Raw genomic sequence first — 23,409 nt, forward strand, 5'->3', positions numbered from 1 at the left:
AATTTTAGAGCTGCGTTTGTTGGTAAACGTTGACCCCAACATCAAGGTGAAGAAATGCTTCAGATAATGTTTTGACTAATTTCACTGCATTATGGCATTTGTATTAAATGCAACCGTACAGTCACATACAATGCCATCCTGGCATCAGCTCCACCACTTAAATTATTTCATTCATTTTGTCCTTCTCTTTGGGAATAAAAACTTTCATTTGGCAGTTTGTACAACTTTAATGTAAAACCGTTTTCCAGAAATATTTACTAGTTTGTAAACTTTCAAATTGTTTGTACTGTATTTGAGCATAGCTGTTAAACACATTTTGTAGTTTTAATCTAGCTGTTGTGTGAATTGGTTAAATCAGTTTTTTGCCGATCCCCACCAAGTTGGTAATGCACTTTACATTTATGCATTTGGAAGTCTCTTTCATCTAAAGTGACTTACATTGCATTATACTATACACAGAGAACCACGCACAACCTGCAAAACAGTCGCAGCCGACATTAATGTACAATTTAACATGTTCAATATTATAAAACTAATGTAACATTAACATTGACCTTGCTTTGTGCTTAAATTGACTTGTTTTATATTGTGCCTTGTTTTAAAATTCATAGAATTTAAACACGAAGCATTAATATTGAGCTTCCAGCAGTTTATTTACGCTTTTGTTTTATATGTATATTTGCCCTTAAATGTTTTGCCTTATGATTACCGTCAAACATTGTTTTCCCTTCATAAAATGTAAAGTATTTCTGTTACTTAGTATTTTATAATAAAGATATTAAACAAAATAAGGAATGGATTCTGATAAATCATACACTTTACACTAAAATTTTGCAATTCATTGTGATTCCATTCAGTTTTCTGGGACTCTTCACAGTCGAATGTAGGGAGACTGGCTTTTTTTTTGCATATCAAAACATATCTTCATGGAACATGATCGTTACCGCATATCACAATGATTTTTGGCATAAAAAGAATTGTCCCCTGCAATGTTTTGTTGACTAATGCCACAAATATTCCAGTGCTACTTTAGGACCTGTTTTGTAGTCCAGGGTCACATTGTGAAGTGTTACCAAAATATGTTGTGTAGGAGTAACTGCCTGTTTTGGCAAAAAACAGTTGGCAGGTAGATTTTCCCAAATCACCGGACATTGGAATGTGCACCAAAACGTCCAATACAGTTAAGAGTTAATGCTCATAAAAAGGCATTGTTGAGAATAGTTCTTATTTTTACATTGCAAAGGTGTATTCTCCGAAAGCAGCCTTGCAAAAACAATTTGAAATTGGACGCGGTGGTTGTCAGTTGAGTTACTAAAACCAACTGCCAACTAAAAACAAAGTTGATAAGCGAAAATCTTATAGCATGTTCATACTAAATGCAACATTGTGTACAGTGGCAATAATTAATCTTCACGCTTCAGCAATGTCACTCAAGAAAGACTCTAGCTTCTATTAAAACACCACTTACCACATATGCATTGCAGTAACTGCCAGAGAAGCAATGTCATTAACATGTAGTTCTTCACAAACTACATGAGTCTTTGCCACAATGAGTCTTAACTTGATCAAGTCAACATCATTGATTCTTGGAAACAAAGTCAACCAAATCTAATTAAGAAGAATTTGCAGTTTGTGTGAAGTTAAGCTCACAAACAAAGTTCCACACCATTGTTCACCCATTTAACCTCAGGGTATAGGGATGTTATTTTTGGGTAGGTACAGGCTTCTTGTACCTACCATGCATTTCCTAGCAAAAAAAAAAAAAAATCAGTAAAAGTACTGCAAGTACTCACATACTTTAAAAAGGCTTGGAGTGACAAATCAGAACCATAAAATGGCAAACATGTAAATGAGAGATGTAAGACTTCCTGAAGGACGACCACTTCTAGACCATGTATAAATCAGTTAAAAGGCTTTATTCATTACATGACCATTTCAAATTACAGTCGACCAAAGCCAAATTCCTTCACATTCAGGGGCCCAACCGATGCTTGCTCCCACCGTAGATCTATGGAGAACAGACAAGTAGTGAGAAACTTCCAAGACCATAATCAGAATCACTTAGTTAGTCCGTGCGTTTACCCGTACCTCCAAGAACCTGATCGCTTGCACTACTGCTGCTGCTACAGGTGGAGTCACAGCAGCCACACACCTGATCAGATTCATCCACAGACACCCAGCTGCCAAACAAAGACACATCCTCAATGATAAACGTCAACCTACTGACCCAGTAAAGGCTGTTTGGGGGCAACATACCCATTAGGGGAGAACGAGCAGGCCTTCTGCTCAGAATTTGTTGCAGTGGCTACAGGAACCGCCTTCAAAATGCATGTGATGTAGACCTGTAAAGGCAAGAGGGTTAGGGTTTCCAAACAATGCACTAGAACGTACTCAAAACCAAGGCAAATACATACCAGCCCACTGTTCACTTGCTCGAACCTGAAAGCCTCCAGCTGAAACTGCAGCTTATCAATTTGAGTTCGAGGCAGGTAGCGAGAGCTCGAGCCTGTGTACTTTGCATCAACCAGGCACCTGGTGAAGAAACCAGTTAAACACAGTGGAATGCTTCTAGGATAGGCTGGGTAAATGTCTTACCCATTATTCTCAATGAAAGAGTATTTGGGAGCGGAGTTCACATCAGGGGACGCAGTGGCTACGCAACGATCCACAAACACACGGAGAGGTACATGGTTGTACGTCTTCACAGAGGCCTCAATATTCACAATGTCACCGAGGAAATACTGATTTGAAGGCCTCTCAAACTGCCACTCATCTGTTTCAAGGAAAGAAAATTGATAAGGTCTACAAAATTAGGTTGAAACGACATAATACATCATACATACCAGTCATAAGCTTGAGGGAGAAGACCAACCGCTCTTCAGCAACCTTAGTAGCTGCATATGGTAACCAAGTGGGCACCAGGACATTGCTGCTCACATTATGCATTCTGTAGATTATAGAAAAAGGTTGGTCACCGCAAGAGCTTTCACTACACGCATGATAATGCATCCACCTTGAACCCAGAACCGTACCTTGGATAGTGACACTCAATACTGACCACAGCACCACTACTCCTGACAATAGGAACACCATTTGAAAACTCTTGGGGAGTATAGACAAGGGAGAAGACATAAACAAGTTCATCTTCGGTCACCTAAAGAAACAAGAATGTTACTGAAGAATTTTCAAAACTAAAAATCACTTTTGGTAAGGATCAATCTTCTCACCGTTAACATGCTGCCACATCCATGCAGTTCTGATTCGAAGAGGAGAACTCTAGCATTATTGTCCTGCCCTGTTGGTCCACAGCCTCCCAGTGCAAAACCAGAAGCCATTAGTAGTTGTCCAGTCCCAAAGAAGTCCTCCATCACTTCCACATACACGGAATTCTCGCCGCACTGAGCCCCTACACTATTGGGAGACAAAGGGTTCCGCAGCTCAAAAGGAATCTCTGGCTGGACAGGTTCTTCTGGTAGGCTTGGAAAGGTCCACATCAGTTTTCCCATGGGACCCTGCAAAAGCTGTTTAGACTGAACACCAAGAGGATCTTGACCAGGCTTGCCACCAACCACACCAGGAGTCTGCATTGAAAACTGAGAAGGAAATCTCTGTGGCACAAGCATGGGGTTGTTGGTTTGTGGAGACGGAGGCATTCTGGTTTCACTTTGCTGAGTAACTTGCATTTGAGACCAAGGCCTAAATGTACTAGGTTTCTGTGTTTGAGCTGATCTTCCTCGCCATTGTGCATCAGACAAGCCAAATGCAAGCACCAGCACCAAACCTACTCCAGCTTGCCACAGCACCTTCATTGCTGTACTTGAGTTTCCGTGACCCATTAGAAGCCCAGCATAAAAATTTATACATCTGGAAATCAGGATGGCTCCGCTCCTCTAGTGATTGGCGTAATGCTATTCCAGACATGTTCATTTACCTATCCAGCTTGCAACAGGTGGATGTTGTTGGACATTTAGTACGCAGATGGAAATCGGGATGTTGGTACTTTGTAGTAAGAGCTAATCTTGCTTTGTAAATGAGGCCTATACCACACGTACACGGGTATACTGAATCCGAAATGGCATACTTCCTTACTATACAGAGGGCAAATCGCAGTTGGCAAACGACTATGGCTTATCGTCTGTATTCCCAAAACAGTATGCGAGAAATACCCGGTGGATGACTGTTCTCGCCGCCTTTGTCCGAATAAGTCTGCTTACATACGATGTAGTAGAAGAAAACAGTACTTGGAAAGAGTAGCATGTCAGAGTGGTCAGTATTCATAAAAGAGAAGGCGAGAAATTCTCGGATGGCTTACTGGTGACGCCCAGATTCCGATGCACTCAGCGACAGATACTTTAGATACTTGTTTATGACTATATCCCATGAGCCCACGGGACAGAATACCAGACAGGACTGCAAAACAGTCTCAGCAGACTTTCATGTACAATTCAACATGTTGTTAATTATTGTAAAGCTAATGTAACATACACATTGACATGAACATTTGTTCTTAAATTGACCGTGTTTTATGATGTGCCTTGATTTCAATTCATAGCATTACAAAGCATTAATCAAATCAAATCAAATCTCTTTATTGTCACTCAACCATATACGCAGGTGCAACAGTAGGTGAAAAACTTGGGTGCAGTTCCAACCAACATGGCAGTATGACAGACATTTCTTGTACACATTTACACAGTAAACATTTCTGTACAAGTTATACACCAGAATACAACAAATGACACGTAATATACATAATAATCATACACAGCAGCAAATGTACACAATGTGCTAAATAAATAGCAGCGAATGAAAACACACAATGTGCGTAGTGTGCAGTGATTCATATGTTTTGTGTATTAAAGTATGACAATGAATAAAATTGCGCGTGTTAGTGGGTGATAAAGTGCAGTGCTAATGAGTGGATTGTGAAAGTCAAGAGTTTAAGAGTCTGAATGCTTGGGGAAAGAAGCTGTCACGTAGTCTGCTGTAGCGGGTTCTGATGTTGCGGTATCTCTTTCCTGATGAAAGGAATGAGAACAGACCATGACTCGGGTGGCTAGTGTCTCTAGTAATCCTCCTCGCTTTTTTCACACACCGTCTGGTGTAAATGTCCTGGAGGAAGGGAAGCTCACCTCCGACGGTGTGCTTGGCAGTTTGTACCACTTTCTGTAGGGCTTTCCGGTTGAGAGCGGTGCTGTTACCGTACCAGGCAGTGATGCAGCCAGTTAGGATACTCTCTATTGTGCCGGTGTAGAATCGAGTGAGGATGTGGCGATTCAGACCAAACTTCCTCAGCCGTCTCAGGAAGAAGAGACGTTGGTGAGCCTTCTTCAATACGACTTCGGTGTGAGTGGTCCATGTGAGCTCCTCTGTGATGTTGACACCAAGGAACTTGTAACTGTTGACTCGCTCCACTGGTGCCCCATTGATGGTGATAGGACTGTGTTCTCTGTCTCTCCTCCCAAAGTCCACCACCAGCTCCTTGGTCTTACTGATGTTGAGAGAGAGGTTGTGTTCATCACACCAACGTGACAGAGTCTGCACCTCTTCTCTGTAGGATGTTTCATCAGCGTCAGTGATCAGACCTACCACCGTCGCGTGGTACTATTGAGCTTACTGCAGTTCATTTACGTTTGGGTATTATATGGATATTTGCCCTTGAAATTATTCCGATTAATCAGATGGGTTTATCGGACACACTTTGGCGCAATTCAACTTTCTTATAACATTTCATAAACGAATAATAAAAAAATAAGCCCTAAACCAATTGATTAATAAATTAAAAAACGTTTATACAGCCTCTCCACATTAAAGTTTTTGTGCCCCTTCAATAAACATTTCGACGTGAAATCATTCTCGAATGCTACTCTGGTTCCATGTGACATTTTCTTCGCAGTCTGTTTTATGTAAGGCTTTCATTTAACTGTGTCCTTGTTTTGTTTTGAATGTATGGTCAATGTATAAAGGAATTAATAAAAATGACCCAATTTCCTCCCGTTTTGTCGCGCCCCACCTGTTCATTGTGTATTCCCCACCAGTTGGGACCACCCCGCACCTTGAGAAACTTGCAATCAAATGTTGAGAACTTAACATTTGTGAAAGTACGCTTGGTAGAGATTGGTCAAAACACGATCGTATAAAATCTTGAGAGTGAACAGAATTCACCGTTTGTAGCTTCCAGCAGGTCTGGAGAACAATCATTGTTAATTGATCGAGGAGGAACAACAAATTCTGACTGCCGGTTTACAGAGTATATAAGACTAAACACACGATTCTTAGAGAGTCTACTTGTAGCAGGATGGCGGGAAGTACAGGGATGGTTTGCCTTGTGGCTATTTGCGCATGGTTTTGTGCTTTCTGTCATGCCGTGCCACAGTTTAGTAATTTTCCCCAGGGACCTCAATCACCAGTCTTCCATCAAACTGAACAACAGTTTTCTCAGAAGTTTCCACTTCAGAAGCCAGTGGTGCAGTCAGAAACTCTTGACAAGTGTGCTGTAGCTGATTATGAGCAGATCCAGTGTGGACAACCTGGTATCAGTGGTGCAGAGTGTGAAGCTATAAACTGCTGCTTTAATGGACAGCAGTGCTATTATGGAATGTCAGGTAGGGGTGTTAAATCAGTGCAATGTTTCTTACCAAGCTGATTACCTGAGAACTTTCTATCTCTCGCTACAGTGACTGTCCAGTGTATAAGAGATGGTCAGTTTGTGCTGGTGGTGGCCAGAGATGTTACTTTGCCTCGGTTGAGTCTGGACACGGTCCGTCTGCTGGGTGGAAATGAAGCATCTTGTGGTCCTGTTGGTTCCACGCCTTCCTTTGCCATATACCAGTTTCCAGTCACCGCCTGTGGCACCAGCATGACGGTGAGTTTGCTGTTGATGATTTGGGTGTCTGGAACAGATTTGATGTCAATCGTGTTTTTGCTTGCAGGAGGAAAATGGCTATGTGGTGTATGAGAACAGAATGACTTCATCCTATGAAGTGGGGATTGGACCTCTTGGCTCAATCACAAGGGACAGTCAATTTGAGTAGGTCATCTGTGTTCTCTCAGTACTGTGAATTCTTGAACTGATGGAAGCTCACTGTTTGTTGTCTAGACTTCTCTTCCAGTGTAGATATTCTGCCACTGCTGTGGAAGCTCTGGTTGTTGAGGTCAACACCGTTCCAGCTCCTCCACCTGTAGCTGCTCCTGGACCCCTCAGGGTGGAGCTTAGACTGGCAAATGGCCAATGTGTCACTAAAGGATGTGCAGAAGGTAATGATGTGCTCGTCTTCAAAAAAATGCTTCTCAAGAGGAGTGGTACTTTTGTTGCACTGGTCTCAAACTCTAGCTGGGACAGTAACAATAAGTGTTCATCCTCAGGAGATGAGGCGTACACGTCCTACTACGGTGAGGATGAGTATCCAGTCACGAAGGTACTGCGAGACCCAGTGTATGTTGAGGTGCGCATTTTGGAGAGGACTGACCCGAATCTTGTCCTGATGTTGGGGCACTGTTGGGCGACATCAGCCCCTAGTCCTCTCAGTCTACCCCAGTGGGATCTTCTAGTTGATGGGTGAATAGGATCCCAAGCATTTGTCCAGATTGTGTGCTGTGAACGAGTCCTGACTGTCACTTCTGTTTTAGATGTCCTTACCAGGATGACCGTTACCTGACTGCACTGGTTCCTGAAGTTGGCTCGACTGGTCTTCAGTTCCCAACCCACTACAAGCGCTTTGTTGTGAAGATGTTCACGTTTGTGGATCCATCTTCACTGGCCCCTCTGCAGGAGACTGTATGATTTCCTTACAGCCCTTTTCCTATCCTCCAAATTGCCTTTTTGTATTTGTTGCTAAAGCTGATCTCTTTGTTGGTCAGATCTATATTCACTGTAGTACTGCGGTGTGCCACCCTGCTTCTGGTTCCTGTGAGCAGAGCTGTGCCAGGAAAAGTAGGTGTTTAACTTTGGTTTGTATACAACATCAAAAGACATCCGTCCGTTTCATCTGCCTCTCTTGTGTTCCAGGAAGGGCTGTTGCTGTAAAAAGGAGTGAAGAAACTGTGGTTTCCAGTGGAGGTGTTTTCCTTACGATGTAAATTCCATTGCTGATTTTAATAAAGTTATTACACTACACCTGTTGTCAGCATTTGTTTACACAGTGGCATTTTCTGTGAGTTTTTCCCCCAAGGACAGTTGCAGTGTTTTGAAAGGAAGCGCTGATTTTAAAAGCAACCACAGAAGGTTGACTGTCCATAGATGTGCTTCTTAACCACTTGATATCTGATGATTTCTAGCTGTACAGACCAAAGATGCATTGACTCAAGCTTGTGCAACATTTATTAACTGTCTTGATTCCCTGTGACACTTAAAACTCTGATAGGTTTGAGGAGTTTTTAGGGGTATGTGGGATGTCTTAACATTGAGTAATTGAACTTGTTCAATACAATTTTAGAGCTGCGTTTGTTGGTAAACGTTGACCCCAACATCAAGGTGAAGAAATGCTTCAGATAATGTTTTGACTAATTTCACTGCATTATGGCATTTGTATTAAATGCAACCGTACAGTCACATACAATGCCATCCTGGCATCAGCTCCACCACTTAAATTATTTCATTCATTTTGTCCTTCTCTTTGGGAATAAAAACTTTCATTTGGCAGTTTGTACAACTTTAATGTAAAACCGTTTTCCAGAAATATTTACTAGTTTGTAAACTTTCAAATTGTTTGTACTGTATTTGAGCATAGCTGTTAAACACATTTTGTAGTTTTAATCTAGCTGTTGTGTGAATTGGTTAAATCAGTTTTTTGCCGATCCCCACCAAGTTGGTAATGCACTTTACATTTATGCATTTGGAAGTCTCTTTCATCTAAAGTGACTTACATTGCATTATACTATACACAGAGAACCACGCACAACCTGCAAAACAGTCGCAGCCGACATTAATGTACAATTTAACATGTTCAATATTATAAAACTAATGTAACATTAACATTGACCTTGCTTTGTGCTTAAATTGACTTGTTTTATATTGTGCCTTGTTTTAAAATTCATAGAATTTAAACACGAAGCATTAATATTGAGCTTCCAGCAGTTTATTTACGCTTTTGTTTTATATGTATATTTGCCCTTAAATGTTTTGCCTTATGATTACCGTCAAACATTGTTTTCCCTTCATAAAATGTAAAGTATTTCTGTTACTTAGTATTTTATAATAAAGATATTAAACAAAATAAGGAATGGATTCTGATAAATCATACACTTTACACTAAAATTTTGCAATTCATTGTGATTCCATTCAGTTTTCTGGGACTCTTCACAGTCGAATGTAGGGAGACTGGCTTTTTTTTTGCATATCAAAACATATCTTCATGGAACATGATCGTTACCGCATATCACAATGATTTTTGGCATAAAAAGAATTGTCCCCTGCAATGTTTTGTTGACTAATGCCACAAATATTCCAGTGCTACTTTAGGACCTGTTTTGTAGTCCAGGGTCACATTGTGAAGTGTTACCAAAATATGTTGTGTAGGAGTAACTGCCTGTTTTGGCAAAAAACAGTTGGCAGGTAGATTTTCCCAAATCACCGGACATTGGAATGTGCACCAAAACGTCCAATACAGTTAAGAGTTAATGCTCATAAAAAGGCATTGTTGAGAATAGTTCTTATTTTTACATTGCAAAGGTGTATTCTCCGAAAGCAGCCTTGCAAAAACAATTTGAAATTGGACGCGGTGGTTGTCAGTTGAGTTACTAAAACCAACTGCCAACTAAAAACAAAGTTGATAAGCGAAAATCTTATAGCATGTTCATACTAAATGCAACATTGTGTACAGTGGCAATAATTAATCTTCATGCTTCAGCAATGTCACTCAAGAAAGACTCTAGCTTCTATTAAAACACCACTTACCACATATGCATTGCAGTAACTGCCAGAGAAGCAATGTCATTAACATGTAGTTCTTCACAAACTACATGAGTCTTTGCCACAATGAGTCTTAACTTGATCAAGTCAACATCATTGATTCTTGGAAACAAAGTCAACCAAATCTAATTAAGAAGAATTTGCAGTTTGTGTGAAGTTAAGCTCACAAACAAAGTTCCACACCATTGTTCACCCATTTAACCTCAGGGTATAGGGATGTTATTTTTGGGTAGGTACAGGCTTCTTGTACCTACCATGCATTTCCTAGCAAAAAAAAAAAAAATCAGTAAAAGTACTGCAAGTACTCACATACTTTAAAAAGGCTTGGAGTGACAAATCAGAACCATAAAATGGCAAACATGTAAGACTTCCTGAAGGACGACCACTTCTAGACCATGTATAAATCAGTTAAAAGGCTTTATTCATTACATGACCATTTCAAATTACAGTCGACCAAAGCCAAATTCCTTCACATTCAGGGGCCCAACCGATGCTTGCTCCCACCGTAGATCTATGGAGAACAGACAAGTAGTGAGAAACTTCCAAGACCATAATCAGAATCACTTAGTTAGTCCGTGCGTTTACCCGTACCTCCAAGAACCTGATCGCTTGCACTACTGCTGCTGCTACAGGTGGAGTCACAGCAGCCACACACCTGATCAGATTCATCCACAGACACCCAGCTGCCAAACAAAGACACATCCTCAATGATAAACGTCAACCTACTGACCCAGTAAAGGCTGTTTGGGGGCAACATACCCATTAGGGGAGAACGAGCAGGCCTTCTGCTCAGAATTTGTTGCAGTGGCTACAGGAACCGCCTTCAAAATGCATGTGATGTAGACCTGTAAAGGCAAGAGGGTTAGGGTTTCCAAACAATGCACTAGAACGTACTCAAAACCAAGGCAAATACATACCAGCCCACTGTTCACTTGCTCGAACCTGAAAGCCTCCAGCTGAAACTGCAGCTTATCAATTTGAGTTCGAGGCAGGTAGCGAGAGCTCGAGCCTGTGTACTTTGCATCAACCAGGCACCTGGTGAAGAAACCAGTTAAACACAGTGGAATGCTTCTAGGATAGGCTGGGTAAATGTCTTACCCATTATTCTCAATGAAAGAGTATTTGGGAGCGGAGTTCACATCAGGGGACGCAGTGGCTACGCAACGATCCACAAACACACGGAGAGGTACATGGTTGTACGTCTTCACAGAGGCCTCAATATTCACAATGTCACCGAGGAAATACTGATTTGAAGGCCTCTCAAACTGCCACTCATCTGTTTCAAGGAAAGAAAATTGATAAGGTCTACAAAATTAGGTTGAAACGACATAATACATACATACATACCAGTCATAAGCTTGAGGGAGAAGACCAACCGCTCTTCAGCAACCTTAGTAGCTGCATATGGTAACCAAGTGGGCACCAGGACATTGCTGCTCACATTATGCATTCTGTAGATTATAGAAAAAGGTTGGTCACCGCAAGAGCTTTCACTACACGCATGATAATGCATCCACCTTGAACCCAGAACCGTACCTTGGATAGTGACACTCAATACTGACCACAGCACCACTACTCCTGACAATAGGAACACCATTTGAAAACTCTTGGGGAGTATAGACAAGGGAGAAGACATAAACAAGTTCATCTTCGGTCACCTAAAGAAGCAAGAATGTTACTGAAGAATTTTCAAAACTAAAAATCACTTTTGGTAAGGATCAATCTTCTCACCGTTAACATGCTGCCACATCCATGCAGTTCTGATTCGAAGAGGAGAACTCTAGCATTATTGTCCTGCCCTGTTGGTCCACAGCCTCCCAGTGCAAAACCAGAAGCCATTAGTAGTTGTCCAGTCCCAAAGAAGTCCTCCATCACTTCCACATACACGGAATTCTCGCCGCACTGAGCCCCTACACTATTGGGAGACAAAGGGTTCCGCAGCTCAAAAGGAATCTCTGGCTGGACAGGTTCTTCTGGTAGGCTTGGAAAGGTCCACATCAGTTTTCCCATGGGACCCTGCAAAAGCTGTTTAGACTGAACACCAAGAGGATCTTGACCAGGCTTGCCACCAACCACACCAGGAGTCTGCATTGAAAACTGAGAAGGAAATCTCTGTGGCACAAGCATGGGGTTGTTGGTTTGTGGAGACGGAGGCATTCTGGTTTCACTTTGCTGAGTAACTTGCATTTGAGACCAAGGCCTAAATGTACTAGGTTTCTGTGTTTGAGCTGATCTTCCTCGCCATTGTGCATCAGACAAGCCAAATGCAAGCACCAGCACCAAACCTACTCCAGCTTGCCACAGCACCTTCATTGCTGTACTTGAGTTTCCGTGACCCATTAGAAGCCCAGCATAAAAATTTATACATCTGGAAATCAGGATGGCTCCGCTCCTCTAGTGATTGGCGTAATGCTATTCCAGACATGTTCATTTACCTATCCAGCTTGCAACAGGTGGATGTTGTTGGACATTTAGTACGCAGATGGAAATCGGGATGTTGGTACTTTGTAGTAAGAGCTAATCTTGCTTTGTAAATGAGGCCTATACCACACGTACACGGGTATACTGAATCCGAAATGGCATACTTCCTTACTATACAGAGGGCAAATCGCAGTTGGCAAACGACTATGGCTTATCGTCTGTATTCCCAAAACAGTATGCGAGAAATACCCGGTGGATGACTGTTCTCGCCGCCTTTGTCCGAATAAGTCTGCTTACATACGATGTAGTAGAAGAAAACAGTACTTGGAAAGAGTAGCATGTCAGAGTGGTCAGTATTCATAAAAGAGAAGGCGAGAAATTCTCGGATGGCTTACTGGTGACGCCCAGATTCCGATGCACTCAGCGACAGATACTTTAGATACTTGTTTATGACTATATCCCATGAGCCCACGGGACAGAATACCAGACAGGACTGCAAAACAGTCTCAGCAGACTTTCATGTACAATTCAACATGTTGTTAATTATTGTAAAGCTAATGTAACATACACATTGACATGAACATTTGTTCTTAAATTGACCGTGTTTTATGATGTGCCTTGATTTCAATTCATAGCATTACAAAGCATTAATCAAATCAAATCAAATCTCTTTATTGTCACTCAACCATATACGCAGGTGCAACAGTAGGTGAAAAACTTGGGTGCAGTTCCAACCAACATGGCAGTATGACAGACATTTCTTGTACACATTTACACAGTAAACATTTCTGTACAAGTTATACACCAGAATACAACAAATGACACGTAATATACATAATAATCATACACAGCAGCAAATGTACACAATGTGCTAAATAAATAGCAGCGAATGAAAACACACAATGTGCGTAGTGTGCAGTGATTCATATGTTTTGTGTATTAAAGTATGACAATGAATAAAATTGCGCGTGTTAGTGGGTGATAAAGTGCAGTGCTAATGAGTGGATTGTGAAAGTCAAGAGTTTAAGAGTCTGAATGCTTGGGGAAAGAAGCTGTCACGTAGTCTGCTGTAGCGGGTTCTGATGTTGCGGTATCTCTTTCCTGATGAAAGGAATGAGAACAGACCATGACTCGGGTGGCTAGTGTCTCTAGTAATCCTCCTCGCTTTTTTCACACACCGTCTGGTGTAAATGTCCTGGAGGAAGGGAAGCTCACCTCCGACGGTGTGCTTGGCAGTTTGTACCACTTTCTGTAGGGCTTTCCGGTTGAGAGCGGTGCTGTTACCGTACCAGGCAGTGATGCAGCCAGTTAGGATACTCTCTATTGTGCCGGTGTAGAATCGAGTGAGGATGTGGCGATTCAGACCAAACTTCCTCAGCCGTCTCAGGAAGAAGAGACGTTGGTGAGCCTTCTTCAATACGACTTCGGTGTGAGTGGTCCATGTGAGCTCCTCTGTGATGTTGACACCAAGGAACTTGTAACTGTTGACTCGCTCCACTGGTGCCCCATTGATGGTGATAGGACTGTGTTCTCTGTCTCTCCTCCCAAAGTCCACCACCAGCTCCTTGGTCTTACTGATGTTGAGAGAGAGGTTGTGTTCATCACACCAACGTGACAGAGTCTGCACCTCTTCTCTGTAGGATGTTTCATCAGCGTCAGTGATCAGACCTACCACCGTCGCGTGGTACTATTGAGCTTACTGCAGTTCATTTACGTTTGGGTATTATATGGATATTTGCCCTTGAAATTATTCCGATTAATCAGATGGGTTTATCGGACACACTTTGGCGCAATTCAACTTTCTTATAACATTTCATAAACGAATAATAAAAAAATAAGCCCTAAACCAATTGATTAATAAATTAAAAAACGTTTATACAGCCTCTCCACATTAAAGTTTTTGTGCCCCTTCAATAAACATTTCGACGTGAAATCATTCTCGAATGCTACTCTGGTTCCATGTGACATTTTCTTCGCAGTCTGTTTTATGTAAGGCTTTCATTTAACTGTGTCCTTGTTTTGTTTTGAATGTATGGTCAATGTATAAAGGAATTAATAAAAATGACCCAATTTCCTCCCGTTTTGTCGCGCCCCACCTGTTCATTGTGTATTCCCCACCAGTTGGGACCACCCCGCACCTTGAGAAACTTGCAATCAAATGTTGAGAACTTAACATTTGTGAAAGTACGCTTGGTAGAGATTGGTCAAAACACGATCGTATAAAATCTTGAGAGTGAACAGAATTCACCGTTTGTAGCTTCCAGCAGGTCTGGAGAACAATCATTGTTAATTGATCGAGGAGGAACAACAAATTCTGACTGCCGGTTTACAGAGTATATAAGACTAAACACACGATTCTTAGAGAGTCTACTTGTAGCAGGATGGCGGGAAGTACAGGGATGGTTTGCCTTGTGGCTATTTGCGCATGGTTTTGTGCTTTCTGTCATGCCGTGCCACAGTTTAGTAATTTTCCCCAGGGACCTCAATCACCAGTCTTCCATCAAACTGAACAACAGTTTTCTCAGAAGTTTCCACTTCAGAAGCCAGTGGTGCAGTCAGAAACTCTTGACAAGTGTGCTGTAGCTGATTATGAGCAGATCCAGTGTGGACAACCTGGTATCAGTGGTGCAGAGTGTGAAGCTATAAACTGCTGCTTTAATGGACAGCAGTGCTATTATGGAATGTCAGGTAGGGGTGTTAAATCAGTGCAATGTTTCTTACCAAGCTGATTACCTGAGAACTTTCTATCTCTCGCTACAGTGACTGTCCAGTGTATAAGAGATGGTCAGTTTGTGCTGGTGGTGGCCAGAGATGTTACTTTGCCTCGGTTGAGTCTGGACACGGTCCGTCTGCTGGGTGGAAATGAAGCATCTTGTGGTCCTGTTGGTTCCACGCCTTCCTTTGCCATATACCAGTTTCCAGTCACCGCCTGTGGCACCAGCATGACGGTGAGTTTGCTGTTGATGATTTGGGTGTCTGGAACAGATTTGATGTCAATCGTGTTTTTGCTTGCAGGAGGAAAATGGCTATGTGGTGTATGAGAACAGAATGACTTCATCCTATGAAGTGGGGATTGGACCTCTTGGCTCAATCACAAGGGACAGTCAATTTGAGTAGGTCATCTGTGTTCTCTCAGTACTGTGAATTCTTGAACTGATGGAAGCTCACTGTTTGTTGTCTAGACTTCTCTTCCAGTGTAAATATTCTGCCACTGCTGTGGAAGCTCTGGTTGTTGAGGTCAACACCGTTCCAGCTCCTCCACCTGTAGCTGCTCCTGGACCCCTCAGGGTGGAGCTTAGACTGGCAAATGGCCAATGTGTCACTAAAGGATGTGCAGAAGGTAATGATGTGCTCGTCTTCAAAAAAATGCTTCTCAAGAGGAGTGGTACTTTTGTTGCACTGGTCTCAAACTCTAGCTGGGACAGTAACAATAAGTGTTCATCCTCAGGAGATGAGGCGTACACGTCCTACTACGGTGAGGATGAGTATCCAGTCACGAAGGTACTGCGAGACCCAGTGTATGTTGAGGTGCGCATTTTGGAGAGGACTGACCCGAATCTTGTCCTGATGTTGGGGCACTGTTGGGCGACATCAGCCCCTAGTCCTCTCAGTCTACCCCAGTGGGATCTTCTAGTTGATGGGTGAATAGGATCCCAAGCATTTGTCCAGATTGTGTGCTGTGAACGAGTCCTGACTGTCACTTCTGTTTTAGATGTCCTTACCAGGATGACCGTTACCTGACTGCACTGGTTCCTGAAGTTGGCTCGACTGGTCTTCAGTTCCCAACCCACTACAAGCGCTTTGTTGTGAAGATGTTCACGTTTGTGGATCCATCTTCACTGGCCCCTCTGCAGGAGACTGTATGATTTCCTTACAGCCCTTTTCCTATCCTCCAAATTGCCTTTTTGTATTTGTTGCTAAAGCTGATCTCTTTGTTGGTCAGATCTATATTCACTGTAGTACTGCGGTGTGCCACCCTGCTTCTGGTTCCTGTGAGCAGAGCTGTGCCAGGAAAAGTAGGTGTTTAACTTTGGTTTGTATACAACATCAAAAGACATCCGTCCGTTTCATCTGCCTCTCTTGTGTTCCAGGAAGGGCTGTTGCTGTAAAAAGGAGTGAAGAAACTGTGGTTTCCAGTGGAGGTGTTTTCCTTACGATGTAAATTCCATTGCTGATTTTAATAAAGTTATTACACTACACCTGTTGTCAGCATTTGTTTACACAGTGGCATTTTCTGTGAGTTTTTCCCCCAAGGACAGTTGCAGTGTTTTGAAAGGAAGCGCTGATTTTAAAAGCAACCACAGAAGGTTGACTGTCCATAGATGTGCTTCTTAACCACTTGATATCTGATGATTTCTAGCTGTACAGACCAAAGATGCATTGACTCAAGCTTGTGCAACATTTATTAACTGTCTTGATTCCCTGTGACACTTAAAACTCTGATAGGTTTGAGGAGTTTTTAGGGGTATGTGGGATGTCTTAACATTGAGTAATTGAACTTGTTCAATACAATTTTAGAGCTTCGTTTGTTGGTAAACGTTGACCCCAACATCAAGGTGAAGAAATGCTTCAGATAATGTTTTGACTAATTTCACTGCATTATGGCATTTGTATTAAATGCAACCGTACAGTCACATACAATGCCATCCTGGCATCAGCTCCACCACTTAAATTATTTCATTCATTTTGTCCTTCTCTTTGGGAATAAAAACTTTCATTTGGCAGTTTGTACAACTTTAATGTAAAACCGTTTTCCAGAAATATTTACTAGTTTGTAAACTTTCAAATTGTTTGTACTGTATTTGAGCATAGCTGTTAAACACATTTTGTAGTTTTAATCTAGCTGTTGTGTGAATTGGTTAAATCAGTTTTTTGCCGATCCCCACCAAGTTGGTAATGCACTTTACATTTATGCATTTGGAAGTCTCTTTCATCTAAAGTGACTTACATTGCATTATACTATACACAGAGAACCACGCACAACCTGCAAAACAGTCGCAGCCGACATTAATGTACAATTTAACATGTTCAATATTATAAAACTAATGTAACATTAACATTGACCTTGCTTTGTGCTTAAATTGACTTGTTTTATATTGTGCCTTGTTTTAAAATTCATAGAATTTAAACACGAAGCATTAATATTGAGCTTCCAGCAGTTTATTTACGCTTTTGTTTTATATGTATATTTGCCCTTAAATGTTTTGCCTTATGATTACCGTCAAACATTGTTTTCCCTTCATAAAATGTAAAGTATTTCTGTTACTTAGTATTTTATAATAAAGATATTAAACAAAATAAGGAATGGATTCTGATAAATCATACACTTTACACTAAAATTTTGCAATTCATTGTGATTCCATTCAGTTTTCTGGGACTCTTCACAGTCGAATGTAGGGAGACTGGCTTTTTTTTTGCATATCAAAACATCTTCATGGAACATGATCGTTACCGCATATCAATGATTTTTGGCATAAAAAGAATTGTCCCCTGCAATGTTTTGTTGACTAATGCCACAAATATTCCAGTGCTACTTTAGGACCTGTTTTGTAGTCCAGGGTCACATTGTGAAGTGTTACCAAAATATGTTGTGTAGGAGTAACTGCCTGTTTTGGCAAAAAACAGTTGGCAGGTAGATTTTCCCAAATCACCGGACATTGGAATGTGCACCAAAACGTCCAATACAGTTAAGAGTTAATGCTCATAAAAAGGCATTGTTGAGAATAGTTCTTATTTTTACATTGCAAAGGTGTATTCTCCGAAAGCAGCCTTGCAAAAACAATTTGAAATTGGACGCGGTGGTTGTCAGTTGAGTTACTAAAACCAACTGCCAACTAAAAACAAAGTTGATAAGCGAAAATCTTATAGCATGTTCATACTAAATGCAACATTGTGTACAGTGGCAATAATTAATCTTCACGCTTCAGCAATGTCACTCAAGAAAGACTCTAGCTTCTATTAAAACACCACTTACCACATATGCATTGCAGTAACTGCCAGAGAAGCAATGTCATTAACATGTAGTTCTTCACAAACTACATGAGTCTTTGCCACAATGAGTCTTAACTTGATCAAGTCAACATCATTGATTCTTGGAAACAAAGTCAACCAAATCTAATTAAGAAGAATTTGCAGTTTGTGTGAAGTTAAGCTCACAAACAAAGTTCCACACCATTGTTCACCCATTTAACCTCAGGGTATAGGGATGTTATTTTTGGGTAGGTACAGGCTTCTTGTACCTACCATGCATTTCCTAGCAAAAAAAAAAAAAAAATCAGTAAAAGTACTGCAAGTACTCACATACTTTAAAAAGGCTTGGAGTGACAAATCAGAACCATAAAATGGCAAACATGTAAATGAGAGATGTAAGACTTCCTGAAGGACGACCACTTCTAGACCATGTATAAATCAGTTAAAAGGCTTTATTCATTACATGACCATTTCAAATTACAGTCGACCAAAGCCAAATTCCTTCACATTCAGGGGCCCAACCGATGCTTGCTCCCACCGTAGATCTATGGAGAACAGACAAGTAGTGAGAAACTTCCAAGACCATAATCAGAATCACTTAGTTAGTCCGTGCGTTTACCCGTACCTCCAAGAACCTGATCGCTTGCACTACTGCTGCTGCTACAGGTGGAGTCACAGCAGCCACACACCTGATCAGATTCATCCACAGACACCCAGCTGCCAAACAAAGACACATCCTAAATGATAAACGTCAACCTACTGACCCAGTACAGGCTGTTTGGGGGCAACATACCCATTAGGGGAGAACGAGCAGGCCTTCTGCTCAGAATTTGTTGCAGTGGCTACAGGAACCGCCTTCAAAATGCATGTGATGTAGACCTGTAAAGGCAAGAGGGTTAGGGTTTCCAAACAATGCACTAGAACGTACTCAAAACCAAGGCAAATACATACCAGCCCACTGTTCACTTGCTCGAACCTGAAAGCCTCCAGCTGAAACTGCAGCTTATCAATTTGAGTTCGAGGCAGGTAGCGAGAGCTCGAGCCTGTGTACTTTGCATCAACCAGGCACCTGGTGAAGAAACCAGTTAAACACAGTGGAATGCTTCTAGGATAGGCTGGGTAAATGTCTTACCCATTATTCTCAATGAAAGAGTATTTGGGAGCGGAGTTCACATCAGGGGACGCAGTGGCTACTCAACGATCCACAAACACACGGAGAGGTACATGGTTGTACGTCTTCACAGAGGCCTCAATATTCACAATGTCACCGAGGAAATACTGATTTGAAGGCCTCTCAAACTGCCACTCATCTGTTTCAAGGAAAGAAAATTGATAAGGTCTACAAAATTAGGTTGAAACGACATAATACATACATACATACCAGTCATAAGCTTGAGGGAGAAGACCAACCGCTCTTCAGCAACCTTAGTAGCTGCATATGGTAACCAAGTGGGCACCAGGACATTGCTGCTCACATTATGCATTCTGTAGATTATAGAAAAAGGTTGGTCACCGCAAGAGCTTTCACTACACGCATGATAATGCATCCACCTTGAACCCAGAACCGTACCTTGGATAGTGACACTCAATACTGACCACAGCACCACTACTCCTGACAATAGGAACACCATTTGAAAACTCTTGGGGAGTATAGACAAGGGAGAAGACATAAACAAGTTCATCTTCGGTCACCTAAAGAAACAAGAATGTTACTGAAGAATTTTCAAAACTAAAAATCACTTTTGGTAAGGATCAATCTTCTCACCGTTAACATGCTGCCACATCCATGCAGTTCTGATTCGAAGAGGAGAACTCTAGCATTATTGTCCTGCCCTGTTGGTCCACAGCCTCCCAGTGCAAAACCAGAAGCCATTAGTAGTTGTCCAGTCCCAAAGAAGTCCTCCATCACTTCCACATACACGGAATTCTCGCCGCACTGAGCCCCTACACTATTGGGAGACAAAGGGTTCCGCAGCTCAAAAGGAATCTCTGGCTGGACAGGTTCTTCTGGTAGGCTTGGAAAGGTCCACATCAGTTTTCCCATGGGACCCTGCAAAAGCTGTTTAGACTGAACACCAAGAGGATCTTGACCAGGCTTGCCACCAACCACACCAGGAGTCTGCATTGAAAACTGAGAAGGAAATCTCTGTGGCACAAGCATGGGGTTGTTGGTTTGTGGAGACAGAGGCATTCTGGTTTCACTTTGCTGAGTAACTTGCATTTGAGACCAAGGCCTAAATGTACTAGGTTTCTGTGTTTGAGCTGATCTTCCTCGCCATTGTGCATCAGACAAGCCAAATGCAAGCACCAGCACCAAACCTACTCCAGCTTGCCACAGCACCTTCATTGCTGTACTTGAGTTTCCGTGACCCATTAGAAGCCCAGCATAAAAATTTATACATCTGGAAATCAGGATGGCTCCGCTCCTCTAGTGATTGGCGTAATGCTATTCCAGACATGTTCATTTACCTATCCAGCTTGCAACAGGTGGATGTTGTTGGACATTTAGTACGCAGATGGAAATCGGGATGTTGGTACTTTGTAGTAAGAGCTAATCTTGCTTTGTAAATGAGGCCTATGTAACGTGCCAACTCAGGCGCACGCAGGAATTCCACCCTTGTAATACACAAGTAACAGGCTACACCAACGTCTTATAAAATACAAAGTTTATTTATACAACAGTTTAAAAACTAAATATCATTGTATACATTTTGAAGGTAACCCAGATATAGATGCTTCAATTCAAGGACTAGGAGTAATGGTATACTATGGCGCCCCCCGGCTAAACAGCGATCAAGAAACGATCAACACACCAATCAGACCAATAGTCATATACAACAGCACCCCATCACACGTGAGATCTACACTTCAAAAACAAATTTAAGAATGTACTGGTGTAACCACTTCAACCTCAATTTCACACATTAGAAATCATGATAGGACAAATTAGTTTGATTAGTCTGTTGGCCTTAAAAAGACTCGAATAAAAAGACAATGGAAAATATATCCTAGGCGAGCAGCCAATACCTCGCTAGACCGAGAGAAGGTTACGTAAGCAAAACGTCACAGTTGTATTAAGTTCAAAAGCAGAGTTTCGTCACACACAACCAAAAGTCTCGTCACTCACGACCCAGCCCACTGTCGCTCGTAGCGCAAAGGGGAAGCGCCCACGGCGAGGTGACGACAGCAGCAACTGCACAAGTCTCGGCTCCGGCGATCTCCAGGACACGAGGATCAGCGAGGCAACCCGGAACTGGAATACCAAACTGTCAGGCAAAGGAAGGCCAATCAGTCCCAAATAACACACATCAGCGTCAGCCTTTCATGAACATTAAGAATTCCCACTTCCCTCAATAGAAATGGATAGCGCGCGTTGATTGTTCTCGTGGACCTCTCGGCACCAGGGGTCAATGGATATCGTCGTCACTGCGTGCGTTGAGTTGAGTTGAATACCCTGAGAAACCGGCACAGAGGCAGTCACGCTCGTCTCGTAACGGCGTCTCTCACGGTCCAGAACAAAAAAAACACCCCCGTAAGGACCTCACGCTGCTCCTTATATTCAGTAGATCTGCCAATCGCATTGTACCACTGACTCATCAGTAACATTGGCCACACCTGTAACAGCCTCACGGATACACGTTCACACCTGACAGACATTTACCCACCCTCACAAATGGTCAAACAGTCAGTGTCTCCTCCCGTTACATTTCCCCCCGCCTTTAATAATGGTCGTCCCGAACATAGTCCTTAAGAGTCAAGCGGACAATGCCATTGAGTAGCCAGGCATTTAGGGTTTGTAGCGCGCAGGTATTGTGCCACGATTAGCACGTAGGGGATACCGACGAGAACCCTGGTTGTTGATAGCTGCACCACACTCCAGGGCTGGGTCGTGGCCTATAACTACCGGGAGTAACATTACTGGGTCAGGCTCAGCCAGAGGCAACATTTCTGGGTCAGGCCCCGGGGCTTCATGGGCTTGTGTGGCTGGTGCACGAGTAAGGGAAGTACTAGTTGCTAAGTCCACTGGCTCACAATGAGGACTTGGAGTGTCAGTCTGGTGTTGAGGGACAAGAGGGAGTCGAGCTAGAGAAACAAAGGGCCAGTGTTGTCCGAGGCTACTTCGGTTGGGGCACCGATTCTCACTAGAACGACCCTCTTCCTTGCGGTAGGTCGCTTGTTGGTCCCCAGGGCATGGCCGCAAGTGATTGCGGTGAATCGTTCGGATGGGACCCTCCTTTGTCTCGGGCCGAATGCTAAAGACGGGTTGATCCTTGCGTGGCTGGGCCACCACCACAAAGGGTGTAGGGAGCCATTGAGGAGCTAGTTTCCCTTTGGCTCTACGGCGGAAGTTCCTTAGGAGTACTCTTTCCCCCGGTAACAGTGGCAAGGTTCTAGCACGCCTATTGTAGCTAGTTTGGTTCCACTGCTGACGACGTTCAACGTTGTTACGTACGGTGGCATAGGCTTGCAGGAGAGTTCGATGGTGATTCGCAACCCAACCTTCTACATTATCCCGGTATTGTGGCGTTGCGACTTCATGGAGTACGTCCACTGGCAGTCTGGCATGGCGGCCAAAAAGCACATAATGAGGGGTCATCCCGGTGCTTGAGTGAGTAGTGTTATTATATGCTTGCAGCAGAGCTGGCAACTGGCTAGGCCATTTAGCGTGCAAGTCCGCATCCATGGTGCTCAGGAGGGAAAGGAGGGTACGGTTAAACCGTTCACATGCTCCATTTCCTTGTGGATGGTATGGCGTAGTGCGACTTTTCTTGCAGCCATACACTGCGCAAAGCTGGTTCATCAGATCTGACTCAAAAGCTCCCCCTTGGTCACTAAGAATACGCTCTGGGCAGCCAAATGGAAGAATAAGTGCTGTCCATAGAGCCTTTGCGGTAGTGGGAGCAGACTGGTCTCTAGTGGGGACGGCCAACGCATAGCGGGAGAACAAATCTGTAACCACCAGGATATATGGGAAAGTGTCAAAAGGCCTTCCAAGGGACAGATAATCTATTGCCACGATTTCAAAGGGGTAACTGGGCGATATGGGGCACAATGGTGCACTTGGTGCTCCTCCTCGTTTGCTTACTACACAATTAAGACATTCGGCC

At 42.7% G+C, this 23,409-nt stretch overlaps 4 protein-coding genes and 1 pseudogene across 4 annotated transcripts; 2 read left to right on the top strand and 3 right to left on the bottom strand.

The window, feature by feature from the left end:
• Window positions 1-1,940: 1,940 nt before the first annotated feature.
• Window positions 1,941-3,809, bottom strand: LOC130428698 (zona pellucida sperm-binding protein 3-like). Its single transcript, XM_056756889.1, has 8 exons — window positions 3,228-3,809; window positions 3,033-3,154; window positions 2,844-2,947; window positions 2,596-2,773; window positions 2,415-2,532; window positions 2,257-2,342; window positions 2,089-2,180; window positions 1,941-2,008 (listed from the first exon to the last, which is right to left on the bottom strand). The coding sequence occupies exons 1-8, from the start codon at window positions 3,807-3,809 to the stop codon at window positions 1,941-1,943; spliced, it is 1,350 nt and encodes a 449-aa protein (XP_056612867.1).
• Window positions 3,810-6,298: 2,489 nt separating this feature from the next.
• LOC130428700 (zona pellucida sperm-binding protein 4-like) lies at window positions 6,299-8,079 on the top strand. Its single transcript, XM_056756891.1, has 8 exons — window positions 6,299-6,605; window positions 6,678-6,865; window positions 6,933-7,030; window positions 7,100-7,257; window positions 7,366-7,558; window positions 7,630-7,777; window positions 7,861-7,933; window positions 8,009-8,079. Exons 1-8 carry the CDS (start codon window positions 6,299-6,301, stop codon window positions 8,077-8,079), a joined length of 1,236 nt encoding a protein of 411 aa, XP_056612869.1.
• A 2,274-nt stretch (window positions 8,080-10,353) lies between these two features.
• LOC130428701 (zona pellucida sperm-binding protein 3-like) lies at window positions 10,354-12,223 on the bottom strand. Its single transcript, XM_056756892.1, has 8 exons — window positions 11,642-12,223; window positions 11,447-11,568; window positions 11,258-11,361; window positions 11,009-11,186; window positions 10,828-10,945; window positions 10,670-10,755; window positions 10,502-10,593; window positions 10,354-10,421 (listed from the first exon to the last, which is right to left on the bottom strand). Exons 1-8 carry the CDS (start codon window positions 12,221-12,223, stop codon window positions 10,354-10,356), a joined length of 1,350 nt encoding a protein of 449 aa, XP_056612870.1.
• A 2,489-nt stretch (window positions 12,224-14,712) lies between these two features.
• LOC130428702 (zona pellucida sperm-binding protein 4-like) lies at window positions 14,713-16,493 on the top strand. The gene is made up of 8 exons (XM_056756893.1): window positions 14,713-15,019; window positions 15,092-15,279; window positions 15,347-15,444; window positions 15,514-15,671; window positions 15,780-15,972; window positions 16,044-16,191; window positions 16,275-16,347; window positions 16,423-16,493. The coding sequence occupies exons 1-8, from the start codon at window positions 14,713-14,715 to the stop codon at window positions 16,491-16,493; spliced, it is 1,236 nt and encodes a 411-aa protein (XP_056612871.1).
• A 2,285-nt stretch (window positions 16,494-18,778) lies between these two features.
• On the bottom strand, window positions 18,779-20,648 carry LOC130428704 (zona pellucida sperm-binding protein 3-like; annotated as a pseudogene).
• Between the last annotated feature and the right edge of the window lie 2,761 nt (window positions 20,649-23,409).

This window comes from Triplophysa dalaica, chromosome 9, assembly GCF_015846415.1.
Source record: "Triplophysa dalaica isolate WHDGS20190420 chromosome 9, ASM1584641v1, whole genome shotgun sequence".
NCBI classification, from domain to species: domain Eukaryota; kingdom Metazoa; phylum Chordata; class Actinopteri; order Cypriniformes; family Nemacheilidae; genus Triplophysa; species Triplophysa dalaica.